At 34.9% G+C, this 18,064-nt stretch overlaps 1 protein-coding gene across 1 annotated transcript in view; it reads right to left on the bottom strand.

Moving 5' to 3' along the window:
* Positions 1-18,064, bottom strand: part of LOC148954481 (somatostatin receptor type 2-like) — a 235,302-nt gene that overhangs the window by 87,349 nt on the left and 129,889 nt on the right. Inside the window, exons 4-5 of the mRNA XM_089087110.1 lie at positions 6,202-6,432; positions 3,562-3,681 (exon numbers count right to left, since the gene is read on the bottom strand). Coding sequence (XP_088943236.1) covers positions 3,562-3,681; positions 6,202-6,432 — 351 coding nt within the window. The remainder of the gene's footprint in view (positions 1-3,561; positions 3,682-6,201; positions 6,433-18,064) is intronic.

Raw genomic sequence — 18,064 nt, 5'->3', positions numbered from 1 at the left:
AATATCTATCTATCTATCTATCTATCTATATTTTTGAGAACGACACCCCCCCACAACCCTCAGGGCAAGGATTAAAAGTTATTACCTGGGGGCATATAAGGTTTTTATTGAGATCTTTGTCGTAGAAACTTGAAAAAGGGCTCATTCGATTTGAAATTCAAAGGGATAGTACCCTTTTTAATAGTCGAAAGTGATTTGAGGGCAACTAACCCCCCTGTCACGCCAACCTTTTCCCCAACCACATCCAAACAAAATTTTTAGATAGCCATTTTATTCAACGTAGTTGAAAGTTTTGGAAATTAGGTATTTAAGAATGACAACCCCCCCCCCCACAGCCCTCAGGGAAAGGGTTGCATGTTATGCCCTGGGGTATATAAATTTTTTATTGAAAGCTTTGTCGTAGAAACTACAAAGGGGCTCATTCAATTTGAAATTGAAAGCGATAGCACCTTTTTTAATAGTTGAAAATGACTGCATATTGACTCACGCCCATCTCATGCCCACCATTATCCCAAATGCAACCAATAAAAATTTTCAGATATCAATGCTGTACAACGTAGTTGGACGTTCTTGAAATTAGGTCTTTTAGGATGATAACCCCCTCAGAGCCCTCAGTGCAAGGGTTGTAGGTTATGTCCTAGGGGCATATAAGGTTTATATAGAAAGTTGTTGAATAAATCATAGGCAGCACGATCGCGTTGTCTAAGTAAAGAACGGGGACACTCAAGAACGAGACAAGAAACGGGGACTAAGTAAAGAGGAGGACACTCCCCCACAACCCTCAGGGCAAGGGTTTTAAGTTATGTCCTGGCGGGATCTAAGAACGATGTTGGCACAATGTATTATTTATTAATTTTTCCTTTAGAGCAGGGCACTTCGTATTGAAGAAGTTGTCGTAGAAACTTCGAAAAGCGCTCATTCAATTGGATATTGGAGTGGCTTGTGCCCTTTTTAATAGTCAAAAGTGATTGGAAGGCGACTAACACCCCTCTCATGTCCACCATTTCCCCAAACACATCCAATCAAAATTTTGAAATAGCCATGTTGTTTAACGTTCAGGAAATTCTGGAAATTCGAAAGTTCTGGAAGTTCAAAGCTCTGGAAATTCGGTCTTAGAGACAAGCACCCTAACAGACCTTTGAGTAAGGCTTGTAATTTATGCCCTGTCGGTATATAAGGTGTTTATAGAAAGCGTTGTCGTTTCAAAAGGGCTCATTCGATTGGAAATCGAAAGGCCTAGCGCCCTTTTTAATAGTCGAAAGTGATTGGAAGGCTTGACATTTTTATAGTAAAGATCGAAGTGGGTATAATGTATTATTTTTTGTTGTTGTTGTTGTTTAGACCAGGGCACTTCGTATCGAAGGAGTTGTCGCGGAAACTTCGAAAAGGGCTCATTCGATTGAAAATAGAAAGGGTTGATGCCCTTTTTGATAGTCGAAAGTGATTTGAGGGCAACTAATCCCCCTTCCCCCCACCCTCCCACGGCCACCCTCCCATGCCAGCCCTCCATTTCTGCTCTTAAAATTTAACGAAATCAAAATAGCGTAAGTGTATCCAAGCTATCAAGGAAATTAAACAGTTTTTTTGCAAATGGTATCAAGTTTTCCATTTCAGGTCAACTAGAGGAGGTATGAAACTAAATTAAACACTACTATTTGTGTCCAGATTTTTAAAAGGGTGTATGTTTTTAAAAATTGCTGAAAATTTTTCTCCAGCGTAAAAATAGCAGGCCTAACTATGAAGTCTTAAAAAACGAAAAGATTTAAAGTATTATTTTCTTTTTCCCTGAAAAGACTATGTCAATATAAAACTAACAGAAATTAATTAAAAAGCTTATTCCACAAAACAAGTTTTTCAAAGAAAAGTAAAGAACTCCATTAAACCAAAAATTAGCAAAAATCAAATCAAATAATCTACCAAGCGTGAAACTACCACAAATCAGCATCCATAAATAAACGAAACCCAAAACGAACAGAAATTACAATAAATAACCGAGTCGAACTCATAACGAGAAGAAATTAACATAAGTTGGGCGCAAAACCCCTATGCCTTCCCCAGGCCAGAACAAATTTGCACTTTACTGAAAAATATATAATTTTTTTTACTTTTATAACTTTAATAAATCAAATAATATTAACATTTTGATTACTAAATATCAGTACATGTATATTAAACTGACAGTGCACATTCATTTGTATTTTTTTCAGTAAAGTGCAAATTTTGTTCTGGCCTTGGGAAGGCATAGGGGACTTGCGCCCAACTTATGTTAATTTCTGCTCGTTTTGAGTTTGACTCGGTTATTTATTGTCATTTCTGTTCGTTTTGGGTTTCATTTATTTATAGATGCTGATTTGTGATAGTTTCACGCTTGGTAGATCATTTGAGATTATTTTTGCTCATTTTTTGTTTATTGGAGTCCTTTACTTTTCTTGAAAAGCTTGTTTTTTGGAAAAAGTTTTTTAAATTAATGACAAAAAACAACCGGTATCGACTCAAAGAGAATCAAAACGCTACGGAGTGAAAGTTACGTTATTTTACATAGAATATCGAAAGCATACTGAACCCAGTTTTAAAGTATATAATACCTGGTGGCGGCACAATCATTCTTAAAGAGCCACAACAGTACACATAAGATATACACTAAACTGTAAATGAAGCCCTTTTAAGAATTTATTAACGGAGTTGGTTTATTCGAGGGTTCATAAAAGTGTGTACAGTGGTTTATTTTCAAGAGAAAATCTTCCTGGTCATTTTTATGGTGACTCCTCCCCCTTCCTGTCACTCTTTTTACAGATAAGCAGGTTTCCCTGTGAATACAAACGATTAAATTATACTTGAGATGTTTTTGCAATAAGAAAGGAATGGTCACCCCGCAATACTTATGAGTGAAGTTCGGCCCAAAAAATTTCCTTGGAATGGAAGGAGGTTAGGGGTTAGATTCTCCTCCTTCTTTTTTGTGTATTTATGAAGACTCCTTGATGGTTAGAGACTTTGGGTGTATGAATGTACTTTGCAAATCTTCAGCCCTCTCCCCTACCACAGTTGGTAAAAAGTACTTGAAACTACTCGTTAACTACATTCGTTGCAGTTACAGATGCTTCTGGAAAAGTTCTATAGGCCTACAAATTTAGAGCAAAGGGAGACAACACTCCCTCTTGGTTTTAGAGATAGGAAGTAGCTTTCTTCTTTTACGGAACAATTCCTGTTCGATTTAAGATTTAATGCTAATCTTTACTTTCAGTTTGCAAAAACTTGTTTTTTTTTTATAATGCCTACAAGAGAAGATATAGAAGGAAGTGAAAGAGAGGAAAACAGAAAGAAAGAAAGAGAGAGAGAAAGAGACTAAAACTGAAACAGATGGAATACACGCAAAAAACTGCAGCTGGTTTACGGAACAATAAACTTTCCAAGAAAGATTTGGCTACCCTGGGTCACGAGCATTATCTTCAAACCTCTGTTCCGTGCAATGTCGCCAATTTGAGAATATGTAAATAGAATACTGTTTGTGATTATTGTTTAAATTTGGTTATTATAGAGCCGAAAAAATATCTAACAGCGTACCTGCAATGCCCAGTAGGGTGACCAGCAAATTACATAAGCTGTGATAACAGTTAAAACCATCTTTGTGACTTTTCTATGTGACTTCTTTTTTTCTTGAGATCTATTCCTCATTCCAACTATCTGAAGAAAAGAAAATTATAAAAAGTTCACGCAAGAGATGTCTAATAGCTGTGCATTAAGTAAAATGTTGAGCTCTTTGATTTTAGACTACAAGTAACAATTAAAAAAATAATTTATAAGAAAAAAAACTATAAATTTGGCCTCATTCTACTTACATAACGTTTTAACTTAATAATGTCGACTTAATTAAATTGACTAATAGTGTTGCCTATGTTAACCTATTCACTTTGGTGTAGGTTGAGGTTTCGAAGAGGGAAGAGAGGAGATAAGGGAGTGAGCCACACTAAACTGAGGTGTCGAAGAGGGAAGAGAGGAGATAAGGGAGTGAGCCACACTAAACTGAGGTGTCGAAGAGGGAAGAGAGGAGATAAGGGAGTGAGCCACACTAAACTGAGGTCTCGAAGAGGGAAGAGAGGAGATAAGGGAGTGAGCCACACTCAGGAAGAGAAGAAGAGGAAGAGAGGAGATAAGGGAGTGAGCCACACTTACTAAACTGAGCCAACAGAATAATTTAGAATTCTCCATTATTTGGGAAATTTTTCGATGTAATACCTTAGATTAAGTATTTTTTTTCTGGATATTTCAACCACATATAAAGCGATGATCACCAGCAGATATACTCAGTATTTCTGCTGATGACGATCGTTGCATATGTCTAAATATCCAGACTTTTGTATCTGTTTCCACTGTCTAATAAATGGTCTTATCCCCATTTGAACGTTTACTTGTTCGTTATTTGGGAAATATTGCTTTCTTACAAAATATTTTTTAAGCATTTATGCCTTGGGAAAATTTCGGCAAGCTAATCAGTTCGTCAGAAAGATTTACATTCCCATTTACGTCCCATTTAATAGCCAGGCTGAATGTCACTACTAGGCAACAAGTAAATATCAAATACTGAAAATCGCAGGTTGCAGTTTTGATATATATACATATAATGAACAAGTCAGTTTTCATTCAATCTTCAGTGCGACATCATCTTTTTTGGACTTATTTAAAGCTTTTCTGGATCTAATAATACGGTCGCACCTACAGCCGGATTAAATTTGGAGAATGTGAAAAGTAACGTATTGATTTTCAAGGAGAACAGACCACTCATTATATTTACCTGTTTAGCATTGAAAGAGTGTAAAGTGGATAAGTATAAAACTTGATTTATATAAAAATATTCATAATAAAAAACATATTATATGTTTTTGGAGGATTCATCCTAAACTTTTTGCAAAGTAAAAAATACATTTTGATCTTATTTAACACACAAATTACCAAACTTTTTCTGTATAGAAACTTCTTAATCAAGTTTACAGAACTCTTTTCTGAGAGGGGATTAAACTCTCACCTCCTTATGAGCTCCAACCCTTTAAAAGCCAGAGTAAATTAATAGCAAAGTAACACATATATAGTTGTTTATACCAATTGTAAATTATTAGGTTCCCTTTATCATTGCTTGTTGGATTTTGAAACCCAAAAAGCAATATTGGGTCCTGGTTGAACTTTTCTGAAGTAATGATCCTGGGACTGTTTTGGAAAATATTTTAGTTTTAAAGATTGTATTTTAATGCAAGTTCCTTTATATTCTTCGTCTTTCTTTTTGATTTGTTTTGCCGATGACGGCCCAGGGGATATAGGCTCCAAATATTCATTTAAAGTTGCATTCCACTGTCTTATATAAAAAAATTCCCTATTGTTGTACCTGTTGTCAATAGGTTTTGAAAGTTCTCCAGTGGCAATAAGGAACAGTTCAGTAATCCATGCTATATGTGTGTGGCAGTGATAAAGCATAAAATATCGTTTTTATGGGTTAATTGTCAATAATATTTATAATTGAATTGGTAGTATCGACATATCTAAGTTCAAAATCCCCCAAACTTAGCACACTTTCAGTGATATGATTTGCTCTGGATCACCGAACAATAGTGACAATATTGTATAATATTCCCATAAAAAACTGGAGTTGAAGACTCGACGACTTAAATTAACGACTAGTGCTACATAACATATAGTTATCGGTGGAAGGGTTTAAACTACCTCAATATGTGAATAATGAAAACATGGCTAAGGTGGCTTTGAAGGCCACCTTAAGGCATATCCCTAGGATAATAAAGTAATAAGATTTAGCCTCCAAGGAGCTGAAAAAGAATGCAAGAACGTCCAAGATTATGTAGGAATGGGATAATAAAACAAATACAGTAGGCCGTGTGAAGCCAAGGGGTTTTTCCTCGGGTGGTTTAGTCTTTCCTTCTTTTTTTTTATAGTGGCCTTCCACCAAAAGAAGTAGTAGCAGCAGTAGAAACCAAAAAGATACCTATGTACTAAAGTATTTCAAGATTTAGGAAATAAAGTCAATCATAACCAACAAATTTGGCTATAAAATAAATAATTTATATTTTCTTTAAATCTACATTAAAATTTTTATTTATGTTTATATTTTTATTCTTTACTCCGCATTCATTTAATTAATATTATGGGTTATAAATGTACTTAAATATTTACTAGAATGAATAACTAAAATCTACTCACCTTAAGCTTTTTAACAACCATATAATAGAATTTTGCAATAAGACATAGCGGTAAAGCAAATGAAATAAGGAATGTGTACAGTGTCAATGCTGTAGGACCAGCGATGAAGCCAGGCTCAGGCCATACTATGTTGCAAGTTTGAGTACCATTTGGAGGTGTCACTAGGTTCGAATATTTAAATACAGGTATAACCATAAGAGCTGATGTTGTCCAAGCAGTTAAAGCGACAACCTTAAAATATATTTTAATTAACATACTATTATAGCCAATTTAATTCATAATAAATAATTATCTACAAAAGGGTATATATAACCTGTATAACAATAAACAGCTTATCCAAAAACATCATAGGAAAGAACTCTATAGGAGAAGACACTTAATAGCCTTTTATATTACAATGTAATTTGTAAAGACTTATTTTGCAGTTTTTATTCCTAGTGGTGAAAGTAGGATTTCATTTGAGAAGAACCTTGACTCATTCCTTCTCAGAAGATAGAGGTGATTCTGACAACGACAAATACCATTGGCCGGTGAAAAAGATTAAAATGTTGTTTTACATTTTGCACCAATTTTTTGCATCTTCCTCTCTGGGTACACCGCTGTCTGATCTGTAGATAAGAAACAAAAGAGAGAAAAAGAGGGCTAACGGATGAAGAAGTATTACCAGTGGCTTCACTAAATGTTCGTACCCAAGACCCTACTTTCCCTGTTTCTTTGATAATTGTGTGGGCTAATTGAGCAGTAGATAATACCATTAATTAAAATTCCAAAACTTATGCATGTACTCTTGCTTAGATTTAGATATTTCCATGCCGGCTGGCACATAAGGCGACATTATTTTTGAAAAAGGAGAAGTACCAAGTAATTTTAGGAAAACCTTAATTAAGCCACTTTATAAGAAAGGTGATAAAATTGAGTGTGGTAATTATCGAGGCATTAGTCTGGTCTTTGCAGGTAGCAAATTAATTAGTATTATAATACTGTTTAGACTGAGATATGCCGTAGACAATGTTTTAAGAAGAGAACAGTGCGGTTTTAGAAAAGGTAGAGGATGCATCGACCAAATTTTCATTCTTAGATTAATAATTGAGAAGTGCCAGAGCTGCCAAACACGTTTGGTCCTTAGTTTTATAGATTATGAGCAAGAGTTCGATTCTGTTGATAGAAGAGCTTTAGCTTTATCCTTTATCCGTTTTATCCTTGTATGGTATACCAGACAAATACATTAAAGTGATTAGTGCATGTACGAGAATAACACTGCTGCGGTTAAGGTAGGAAATGAGGTTAGCAGCTGTTTTTTTTATTAAATCAGGAGTTAAGCAGGGTTGTGTTCTATCCCTCTTTATATGGATTATTTGGATGGACTTTGTATTAAGGAGCACAGGAAAGACAATGGAAGACCACGGAATATATTGGAGAGGAAAAAGTCTCCTGGACTTAGATTACGCTGATGACTTAGGCTAAGCATCCTAGAGGAAAGCGTGAGCAAAATGAATGAACTTTTAAAGGTTTTGCGAGTTCAGGGTGCTAGAATAGGTTTGAAAATTAATGTTAAGAAGACTAAGTCACTAAGGCTAGGAATATGTGAAGATGAAAAGGTGACGTTGGCTAATGAAAAGATTGATCAAGATGGCAGCTTCATTTACAATGGTAGTATTATTAGTAAAGATGGCGGGAGCAGTGAATATGTTAAAAGTAGAATAACCAAGGCTCAGGGTGTGTTTTCACAATTAAAAAAAGTTTGGAAGAACAGAAAGATAAGTCTGCAAACTGAGATTAGAATATTAGAAGCTATAGTGATGACAGTAGTCGAATATGGCTCTAAAGCATGGGCGCTTCGAAAAGCGGTTGAAGATTTGCCAAATATTTTCTAGAGGAATTGCTTAAGGATTGTTCTGGGTACCCGACTGACTGATCATATTTCAAACAATAGGCTGTACGAAACATGTGGTTCAATACCGCTCTCTAGGGGTATGATGAAAGAAAGGTTGAGATGACTAGGGCACGTTGTGCGGATGAAGGATGACAGATTGCCGAAGATTGTTTTTTTCGGCCAACCGTCTAGGGCTAAACGGAAAGCAGGTCGTCCCCGTCTAGGGTGGGAGGACGTCATAAAGAAAGAATCAAAGGAAATGGGAACTTCGTGGGAGGGTGTAAAAAGGGAGGCTTTGAATAGATTGGGATGAAGGGGGAGTGTGCGTAGCTGTGATGACCTCAGGCGGCTTGGTGCTGCGGTGAGTTGTTAGTAGTAGTGGTAGTAGATGTCTCTATACGACAATGTCTCTTGCGTCTTAGACCAAAGATCTTTCAACGACGATCGGGACAGACTGTCATCCTTCGCGAGGCATCGGCTGAGTATTACCCTTTGTCATCAACGTCTTCTGATTCCAGGAGGAGTAAGTCTATAATATCCAAAGATTAAACAGTAAATTTAGCAAGTCAAAAAAAACTCTCAGACGATAGGCATGAAAAGGAAGAAAACGACGGTGATAGACAGCCTACTCTTATGTGAATACTGAAGAAAAAAAAATAATTTGCACCCTCACCCCAAACATATGATGCAACACCATTTGTATCTTAGCTTAATTTGTAAAAACTTTGTAACAACAAGTGTAATTTTATCCAAAAGCCGGTATTTTTTTTTTTTTAGCTATAGTGTGGTTTTCTCAGAATTTCTAAATCTTTTAGTTATGTTATGGATTTGCTTTTATCATTTGAGAATCACATGAGACCTCGAGAGTTTTAGTTTTATTTTAAGCACTGCATGTCTGAGAAATACCCAAATAACGTAATGATTTTTTCTAAGACTTGTATTAAGTTAACTTGTAATGTGTGATGTTTAATATAATATTTCTTCAGGGTTTTGAAGATGACTTGTCTATTGCTGATCGATTTTCTATTTCGAAACTCTAACTAATAACCTATTAGAGTAACGTTCAATAGTAACCAAAACTCAAAAATACGGAATTTTGATACTAATAGATACACAAAAAAATCAAATGTTTATAATGATTTCAAATATATAAGTTTCATCAAGTTCAGTTTTACCCATCAAACGTTATAAGCCTGAGAACATCTGCCTTATTTTCGATGAAAGGGGGAAACCACCTAAACGTCATTGAATCGTAATGAAAGTTCTATTAAACTAAATACTCACCACAGCGTCAAGCCGCCTGAGGCCAACACAGCTACGCACGCTCCTCCTCCATCCCAATCTATTCAAAAACTCCCTTTACACCCTCCTAGGAAGTTCCAATTTCCTTTAAATCTTTCTTTATGACGTCCTTCCATCCCAGATGAGGACAACCTGCTTACCCTTTAGCCCTAGATGGTTGGCCAAAAAGGACAATCTTCGACAATCTGTCATCCTTCATCTGTACAACATGCCCTAGCCACCTCAACCTTTCTTTCATTATAGCCCTAGAAAGCGGTATTGAACCACATTTTTTGCACAGCCTACTGTTTGAAATACGATCGGTCAGCCGGGTACACAGAACAATCCGTAAGCACTTTCTCTGGAAAACATCTAACAAATCTTCATCCGCTTTTCGGAGCGCCCATGCTCTAAAGCTATATATGATCACTGTAGCTTCTAATGTTCTAATCTTGGTTTGCCGGCTTATCTTCCTATTCTTCCAAACTTTTTTTAACAGTGAAAAAACACCCCGAGGCTTGGCTATTCTACTTTTAACATCTTCACTGCTCCCACTGTCTTTACTAATAATAAATAAAAAAAACCAAGTTTTTTAAACAGAAAGTAAGGAGCGACATTAAAACTTAAAACGAACAGAAATTATTCCGTATATGAAAGGGGCTGTCCCCTCCTCAACGCCTCGCTCTTTACGCTAAAGTTTTTTCTTGTTTTAAAAAATAAAGTTGTGAGACAGAGTCAAACTTTAGCGTAAAGAGCAAGGCGTTGAGGAGGGGACAGCCCCTTTCATATACGGAATGATTTCTGTTCGTTTTAAGTTTTAATGTCGCTCCTTACTTTCAGTTTAAAAAACTTGTTTTTTTTATTTAATTTCTGATCGTTTTTCAGTTAATGCAGCTTTTATTTTGGCTCACCGTCATTGAATAACTAAACACAATTTGCATAAAAATTTTACTTTTCTTTTGCTAAATGGCTTTCTCTAAATTTGGTTCTGATGTAATTTACAAATTAACTTACGTAACGAACTTCTATATTCGTATAGTTTTCTTCTGGCAAAAAAATACCAAGTTGCATATTTTTGCAGGTGAGCTTGAAACCTATTTTATAGAGTTTTCTGATACGCTGAATCTGACGGTGTAATTTTCATTTAAATTCTTTCACTTTTAGGGGATGTTTCCCCCCTCTTTAAAAAATCAGGTAAATTTTCTCAGGCTCGTAGCCTTTGGTGAGTAATACTAAACTTTATAAAATTCATATATTTAGAATCAGCATTATAAGCCCATTCTTTTGATACATTTATTTATATCAAAGTTCCGTTTTTAAAAGTTTCGATTACTATTGGGCCGTAACGCTTGTTTTTTTTTTTATTATGTATATGTTATTACGTATATGATAGGGTCTCCCCTTAGTCAATACCACGCTCTTAACGTTAAGAGTTAAAAAAATTTAATTCACAAACCCCTGAATCACAAAGGCCGTTTAATTAGAATAGATAGGGCTTTTGAAAGCACTAAAAAAAACCTGTAACGTATAGAGCGAGGTATTGACTTGGGGGAGAACCCCCTCATATACGTAATAACTTCTGTTCATTTTAAGTTCTATTGTTGCTTCTTACTTTCAGTTGAAAAAACTTGTTTTTTTAATTTAATTTCTGATTGTTTTTTGAATAATGCTTGGAAATCCGGCGTCCCCTTCATAGAAATGTCCCTTACCCCAAAGAAACATCCTCCACGGAAAGATTCTCCCGATTAACCCTCTCCTCCTGCCCCCCCCCCACCAGAAAAAATTCTTCCTGAAAATGTCTGTATACTTCCCAATAACCAATACAATATGTAAGCAATGGGCATTGTTCATAGCTTGCAGCCCTTCCCCTGGGAACTGTGGGGGATTAAGTCATCGTAAAAGACATATTTAATAGATTTTCGACTATGCTTGAACAAAATGGCTATCTCGAAATTTTAATTGGGTGACTTTGAGAAAAAAATGAGCGTGGGAGGGGGCCTAGTTGCCCTCCATTTTTTTGGTCACTTCAAAAGAGCACTAGAACTTTTAATTTCCATTCCAATGAGTCCTCCTAAAATATTCTAGGAGCACTGGGTCAATACGATTACCCCTGGGAAAAAAAAAACAACAAATAAACACGCACCCATGATCTTTCTTCTGGCAAAAAAATAAAAATTCCACATTTTTGTAGATAGGAGCTTGAAACCTCTACAGTAGGGTTCTCTGATACGCTGAATATAATGGTGTGAATTTCATTAAGGTTCTTTATCATTTAGGGGGTCTTTCGCCCTTTTTTCAAAAATCAGCCAAATTTTCTCAGGCGCACAACTTTTGATGGGTAAAATTAAACTTGATGAAACTTATATATTTGAAATCAGAATTAAAATCTGATTCTTTTGATGTATCTATTGGTACCAAAAATCCGTTTTTTAGACTTTCGGTTACCATTGAGCCGGGTCGCTCCTTACTTACAGTTCGTTACCACGAACTGTTTGATACTGCCAATCTAAGTGAAGCTACCCACCTGATCATTATTTTGATTACCGAACGTCACCTTTTCATCTTCACTTATTCTTAGCCTTGGTGACTTAGCCTTCTTAACACTTTTTTTTTTCAAACCTATTCTAGCACCCTGAAGTCGCAAAAATATAGAATTTTATATTTTTTGGCAGAAGAAAGATCACGGATGCGTGTTTATTTGTTTTTTTGTTGTTGTTTTTTCCCCAGGGGTGATTTTATTGACCCAGTGGCCCTAGACTACCATGAGAGGGCTCATTAGAACAGAAATCAAAAGTTCTAGTTCCATTTTTAAGTATCCAAATAATTTGAGACAGCTGGGCCCACTCCCGCGCTCATTTTTTCCCATAGTCACCAGATCAAAGTTTTGAGATAGCCAATTTGTTCAACATAGTCGAAAATCTTATAACTATGTCTTTGAAGTTGACTTAATACCCTACAGTCCCTGGGGGAAGGGGTGCAAGTTATGAACTTTGCCCATTGTTAATATATTAGTTAAAAAAAAAATTCCAAAAAAGAATTTTTTTCAAATAAAAGCAAAGGCAATATTAAACATAAATCAGCGTATACAAATACCTGTTAAAATTCAAATTAAAAACGACCAGAAATTACTATTAAAGAACAAATGAAACCCAAAACGAACAGACATTAAATAAACAATCATAGCACAAAAACATACAACAAGTACTATATAAACGAATAAATAAATCTTATGCAATTAATGCCTAAATTGAATATGTAAATAAAGCTTAGAGCTAAAAAATGTTTTGCTATTGAAGTGTAAATGAAACCCAAAACGAATAGAGATAAAAAAAACAATCAATGCAAACAAACATACAAAAGATAGTAATATAAGTGAATAAATAAATGTTAAAATAAATCTTAAAACAAGCAAAACTTCAATTGAATATGCAAATCAAGCTTGAAACGAACGAAAACCACTTAAAACAAGAATTTGGGTATAGCCCCGTTCTCTCACTGTAAAGGTCTAAAACCTATTGCGTCATTGGCGCTTTACTGAAGACTATATTAATCTTGAACAATCTTGAAAAGTACAAATCAAATAAAATTGAATATTTGACATATAATGATATTATTGTTGAAAGATCATCAGTTCAAGATTTTATTTCACGGTGATTTTTATTTTCATTTTCAATGCTGTAATAACTGGATAAAATATAATTCGTTTTCAGCGAAGCGCCAATGATGCAGTAGGCTTTAGTTTTTTACAGTTAAGAAAGGGGGCAGTATCCAAACTCTTGTTTGTAATGAAACTATATTTGTCTCGAACAGTCTTGGGAAGAACTAATAAAATTAAAATGAATATTTAATGTATAATGATATTAATTACCGAAAACTCACGAGTTCGAAATTTTACTGCAGTTTTAACATTTATTTCTTAATATTAAGTACAAAAGAAAATATTTTTAATATAATTCGTTTTCAGTAAAGCGCCAATGACACAGTAGATTTAGACTTTTACAGTGAGAGAAGGAGGCGATACCCGAACTCTTGTTTGTTGTGGTTTTTGTTATTTTCATGCTTTATCCAATTTACAATCGAATGATTCCCCTCCGAAATTTATTCGACCACCCCCTCCATACGAAGTGCCTCTGGGGGAAAGAAATAAAGCATTGGAGCCGTAGTATTTTACTATAGGTAACGCTATAGCCTTGCCTCTTACAGTATTGGTTATTGGGAAGTATGCAGACATTTCTGGTGTGTTGGGGGCTGTGGGAAAAGAGTTACGTGGGGGATTTTTCCATTGAGGAATTATTCAGGGGTAAGAGAATTTACCATGAAGGGTGCTCCGGATTTCCCAGTATTATTTAAAAATGATCAGAAATTAAATAAAAAATAAGTTTTTTCAACTGAAAGTAAGGAGCAACAAATCTCGCTGCTTAAGCTAAAGTTTTTTTTTAGTATGTTTAAAAGAGCCAATTTATCTAATTAAACTGCCTTTGCGATTCAGAGAGTCTTTCTTAAAGAATCGGAACAAAATTCAAATTTTATTGTGAAGACCGAAGTATTGGCGGTGGGGTGAACCCCCTAATATACGTAATAGTTTCTATTCGTTTTATTTGTTAATGTTGCTCCTTACTTTCAGTTAAAAAAACTTCTTTGTTTTTTTAATTTAATTGTCAACAAAACACAATTTATTATAGAGGATTTAACACTGGGTCCTAGGAAATGGGAAATTAGGTATTTAATTTATTTCGTTTGAATTTTCAATTATTTTAGGAATTTAGTGATCTTAAGATTAATTTGGCAGTTGGAAAACTTCTTTTCAGAAATCCCATTTTAAATTGATTTCTTACTTTTGAAAGTAAAACCAGATGACATCAAGAAGATTAGAATAGACCAATTCAAAAAGACAGTAGAAACACTCAAAAGAAGCGTAAAGAAGTGGCATGGGTGAAAGCCGGTCCTTATGACACAAAAAAACATCAGAAAAAGACTAGACCAAATCATAAGTGTTCTCATTAGCCTTAGATTTTCTTGCATTCAATTTTTGGCTTCATTTTTCAATATTCCTCACCAATGAACTCTAATGCTAACAAAAAGGCCGAGAGAGTGTTCATTCCACACGTGGAAAAATTAAAGCGCTTATCTCCTCATCCAAATTTTCATTGTAGATGATTTGGCACAAGACTTTAATTTTCAATCTTCTTGAAGTAAAAGCATTATCGCTTAAAATTACAGATTCCTTTCAGTCATCTGAATTTCAGATTTGCGTAAGCTGTGAAATTAATTTCTTATAACCATACTATTCAAAAATTTTCTTTTATTCCTTTCAAACCAGTTTATTCCTTATAGCGAACCTAAGATTGGACTATTACAGATTCTGAGTAGTGAAGGTTAAATAAACACTGCTGGTGTAGCAACCAGTTCTTAAATATGTACACCTGTTTGTTACGTAATACTATAGGAAGTTGCTTGTTACGTAATAGGAGATTTTTTACCTTTGTAAATTCATTGAGGATGACGTAGTCTCGTGTGACTTCTTGAGCTTCTTTCTAGAGCTCATGGACCGCAAGTCATCTGAAAAACCCTCGGTTGTCATTAAGGATGATGCGCACATGGGCGTTACGTAATACTTATGCGAATTTTTTCTTCAAGAATTTTAATCAAGACCTTTTCAAGACGTTTCAAGACATTCAAGACAATTTTAAGACCTTTTTGTTCAAGGCATTTTCAAGACGTTTCAAGCTATTTCAAGACGTTTTAAAGATATATTTTTTCAAGATATTTTTCAAGACCTTTCAAGACGTATCAAGAAGTTTCTTTTAGATTTTTTTCTTCAAGAAATTTTTCAAGACTTTCCAATACATTTCAAGAAGTTTTTAAAGACATTTTTCTTGAAGATGTTTTTTCCTCAAGGCATTTTTCTTTGTTTCAAGATATTTTTTTCTTCAAGATATTTTCTTGGAGATATTTTTTTTTCATGATTTTTCCTCAGGGAAACCTTATAATCTGTCATCAGAGATTTTTGTTCACTGCAGGAATCGCACGTAAGACCAGAGATTTCCCAAACGGAATGGTGCCTTAGAAATCTGAACCAGCAAATCGTTCCTAATATTATGTTCTTGGAAAATAATTCTACGCGATGATTTGTCCCCGAGCACAAGCTATAATCCAACAATGTTAGTGATTAATGATCTATTACGCAAACCTGTTTGTTAACTAATAGTTTAGGGGGTATTATCAGAGCGGTAACATTGTGGATAGTGACCTTGTTCTTAGCTTATTTTAGTCTTTTCTAAGTTGAACCCGCTAGCAGTGGTGAAATGAAACCATGAGTACCCTTATGGCTAGAATATGGTTCACCTTCTTATACAGTCAATAATCTGTGTTCTCCTCTTCGCTAAACAAAATTGAATAGTTACATTAGAGAAAATCTTGATCGGATGTACCTAATGTTTATCGATGTACATAGGCTACAAGATGCCTGAAGTGAAATATTTTGAAGATTCATCGTTGAACAAAAAATCTAAAAGACGAAGACAAAGACTTCTATTGTACTTATAACGAAAAATTAAGCAAGAAAAAACAGGTTTTAAATTCTTATAAAGCAGTGAAATAAATAAAAAAACGCTTAAATTAAAAATTGTTCCGAATATTTCGGCCTCACGTCCGGGAGCCTTTCTCAAAGGAAAAAAAACATGGAAAAAAAAACAAAAAATGTTAACAAAATAGGACACATACAAAATACAACAACGAATCAAACGAAGAGAAAAAAGAAAAAAAAATACAAATAAGTAAGGAACAAACTCACATATGGAAAAAAATTCCAGCACTGGAGTTTTAACATAGGAAGCAAAAGGGAATGTCTTCGCTTTGCTAGACATGCTAGACATTTGCTAGACATTCGTTCTTGCTTCCTTTGTTAAAACGGCAGTGCTGGAAGTTTTGTTTAATATGTGAATTTGTTTCTAATTTATTTTTTTTTTCGTTTTCCAAAGTTTTATTAATAAACAAACTCCAAAAGATTTTAAAGCGCTTTACTCTTAGGGCACTGAAATCAACGTTAAACCGCTAGGAAAGGGATATTTTCAACTGTAAGCTCATATAATCGAGGATTGTCTACATAAAATCTGAGGAATTAGATGTAAGTATAACCACGACATAAAAATATAGTACAGCATGAAAACGATAGCTCTTAATCGATAAATTTTGTACTTGCTTCCAATTTGGTCTGAGAACCTTATAATATATTTGCAAAGCCAAATTATAGACTAACTTGGTCTGAGACCCGTTATAAACCGTGCAATGTATTCAACATTTTCTTGAATAAGCCTTTTCCTTATTCCCTTCCAGCAGTGGTTTTATATGTTTTCCCCTGAAAAATTAAAACCTTATAAGACATATCAAAATTACCCTCTAAAAACAGGGCAACCCCCTCCTTGCATTTTAGATATGGCTTTTAAGTTTTAACATTGCTCCTTAGAAATGTTAGAAAAACATTTGATCTATTTCAATATCTTTTCGTATTCAATTTTGTATTTCATTATTTTTAAAAAAGGCACTAGAATTTAAAACATTATATTGAATGAACCTTCTCCTTACTTCCAGCGGTTTTCTTAAATTGGCTGCACGGTGGTACCCTGTGACACCCGTCATCATCACTTAAGGATTCTCTGATATTTGAATATCCTGATAGATATTCTTCACTTGAACAGTGGGAATATTTCATTTCATTGTTAGATCGTGATACTATAGGGCAATTTCCGGTCAGCGACACTCTATGGCTGGCCCGTGACACTCTCTGGCATACACTATCGTCCCTAAGGTATTTTCAATAATTTTGCTACAAAAAATTACCTGACAAGCAGTATAAACTAAAATTGATGTTTGAAACTTAAAAGAAAATTCTCAATAGCGGTTCTTCGGATGACTCGTCGCAGTTAACGCTATCGTGGCATTATATGGCTTCTTTGTGGCACCTTATGGCACATCCTACCATTACTAAAGAACCTTCAACCATTTTCCTACAAAAATAGCCCTGTAAACTAAAACTAACCATTGTTTTATTTGAACAGCAGGACTTTCCATTTCATTGTTAGAGTATGATAGTCCAAGGCACTTTACGCCACCATGGCACTGTATGGCTGGTCCGTTGCACCCTCTTGCACAGACTATCATTCATAAAGTATTTTTGATCCATTTTTCTATAAAGAAACTCTATGGACTAAACCTGACTATTATTTTTATTCGAACAGCGGGCCTATTCATAGCACTGTTAGAATGTGACAATCCAAGGTAGTTTACGCCACCATGACATTCTAAGGCTGGCCTGTGTCACCCTGTGGCATATAATATCATTCCTAAACATTTTCAGCCTTTTCCCAACAAAATTAACACTCTAAACTAAAACTGAACATTGTTTTTATTTGAACAGCCGGACTTTCGATTTTATATTCAGAAAGTGATAGTAAAAAGGATTTCATACCACCGTGGCACTCTGTAGCTGCCACGCTCCACCCTCTGGCACACAACATCATTCCTAAAGCATTTTCAGCCATTTTCCTATAAAAATAGTTCTATAAACTAAAATTGACCATTGTTTTTATTTAAACAATGGGACTTTCCATTTCATTGCTAGAATGTGATAATCCAAGGCAGATAGCGCCCTGTCTCCTTATTTCCAGTGATTTTGCAAAAAATTCCCTTTGTTGTTAAACAGGGCATGGA

Source organism: Artemia sp. Qi Xiang Cuo, chromosome 3, assembly GCF_049724085.1.
Source record: "Artemia sp. Qi Xiang Cuo chromosome 3, ASM4972408v1, whole genome shotgun sequence".
In the NCBI taxonomy this organism is placed as follows: Eukaryota; Metazoa; Arthropoda; class Branchiopoda; order Anostraca; family Artemiidae; genus Artemia; species Artemia sp. Qi Xiang Cuo.
This window is presented reverse-complemented; position numbering and strand designations above follow the sequence as displayed.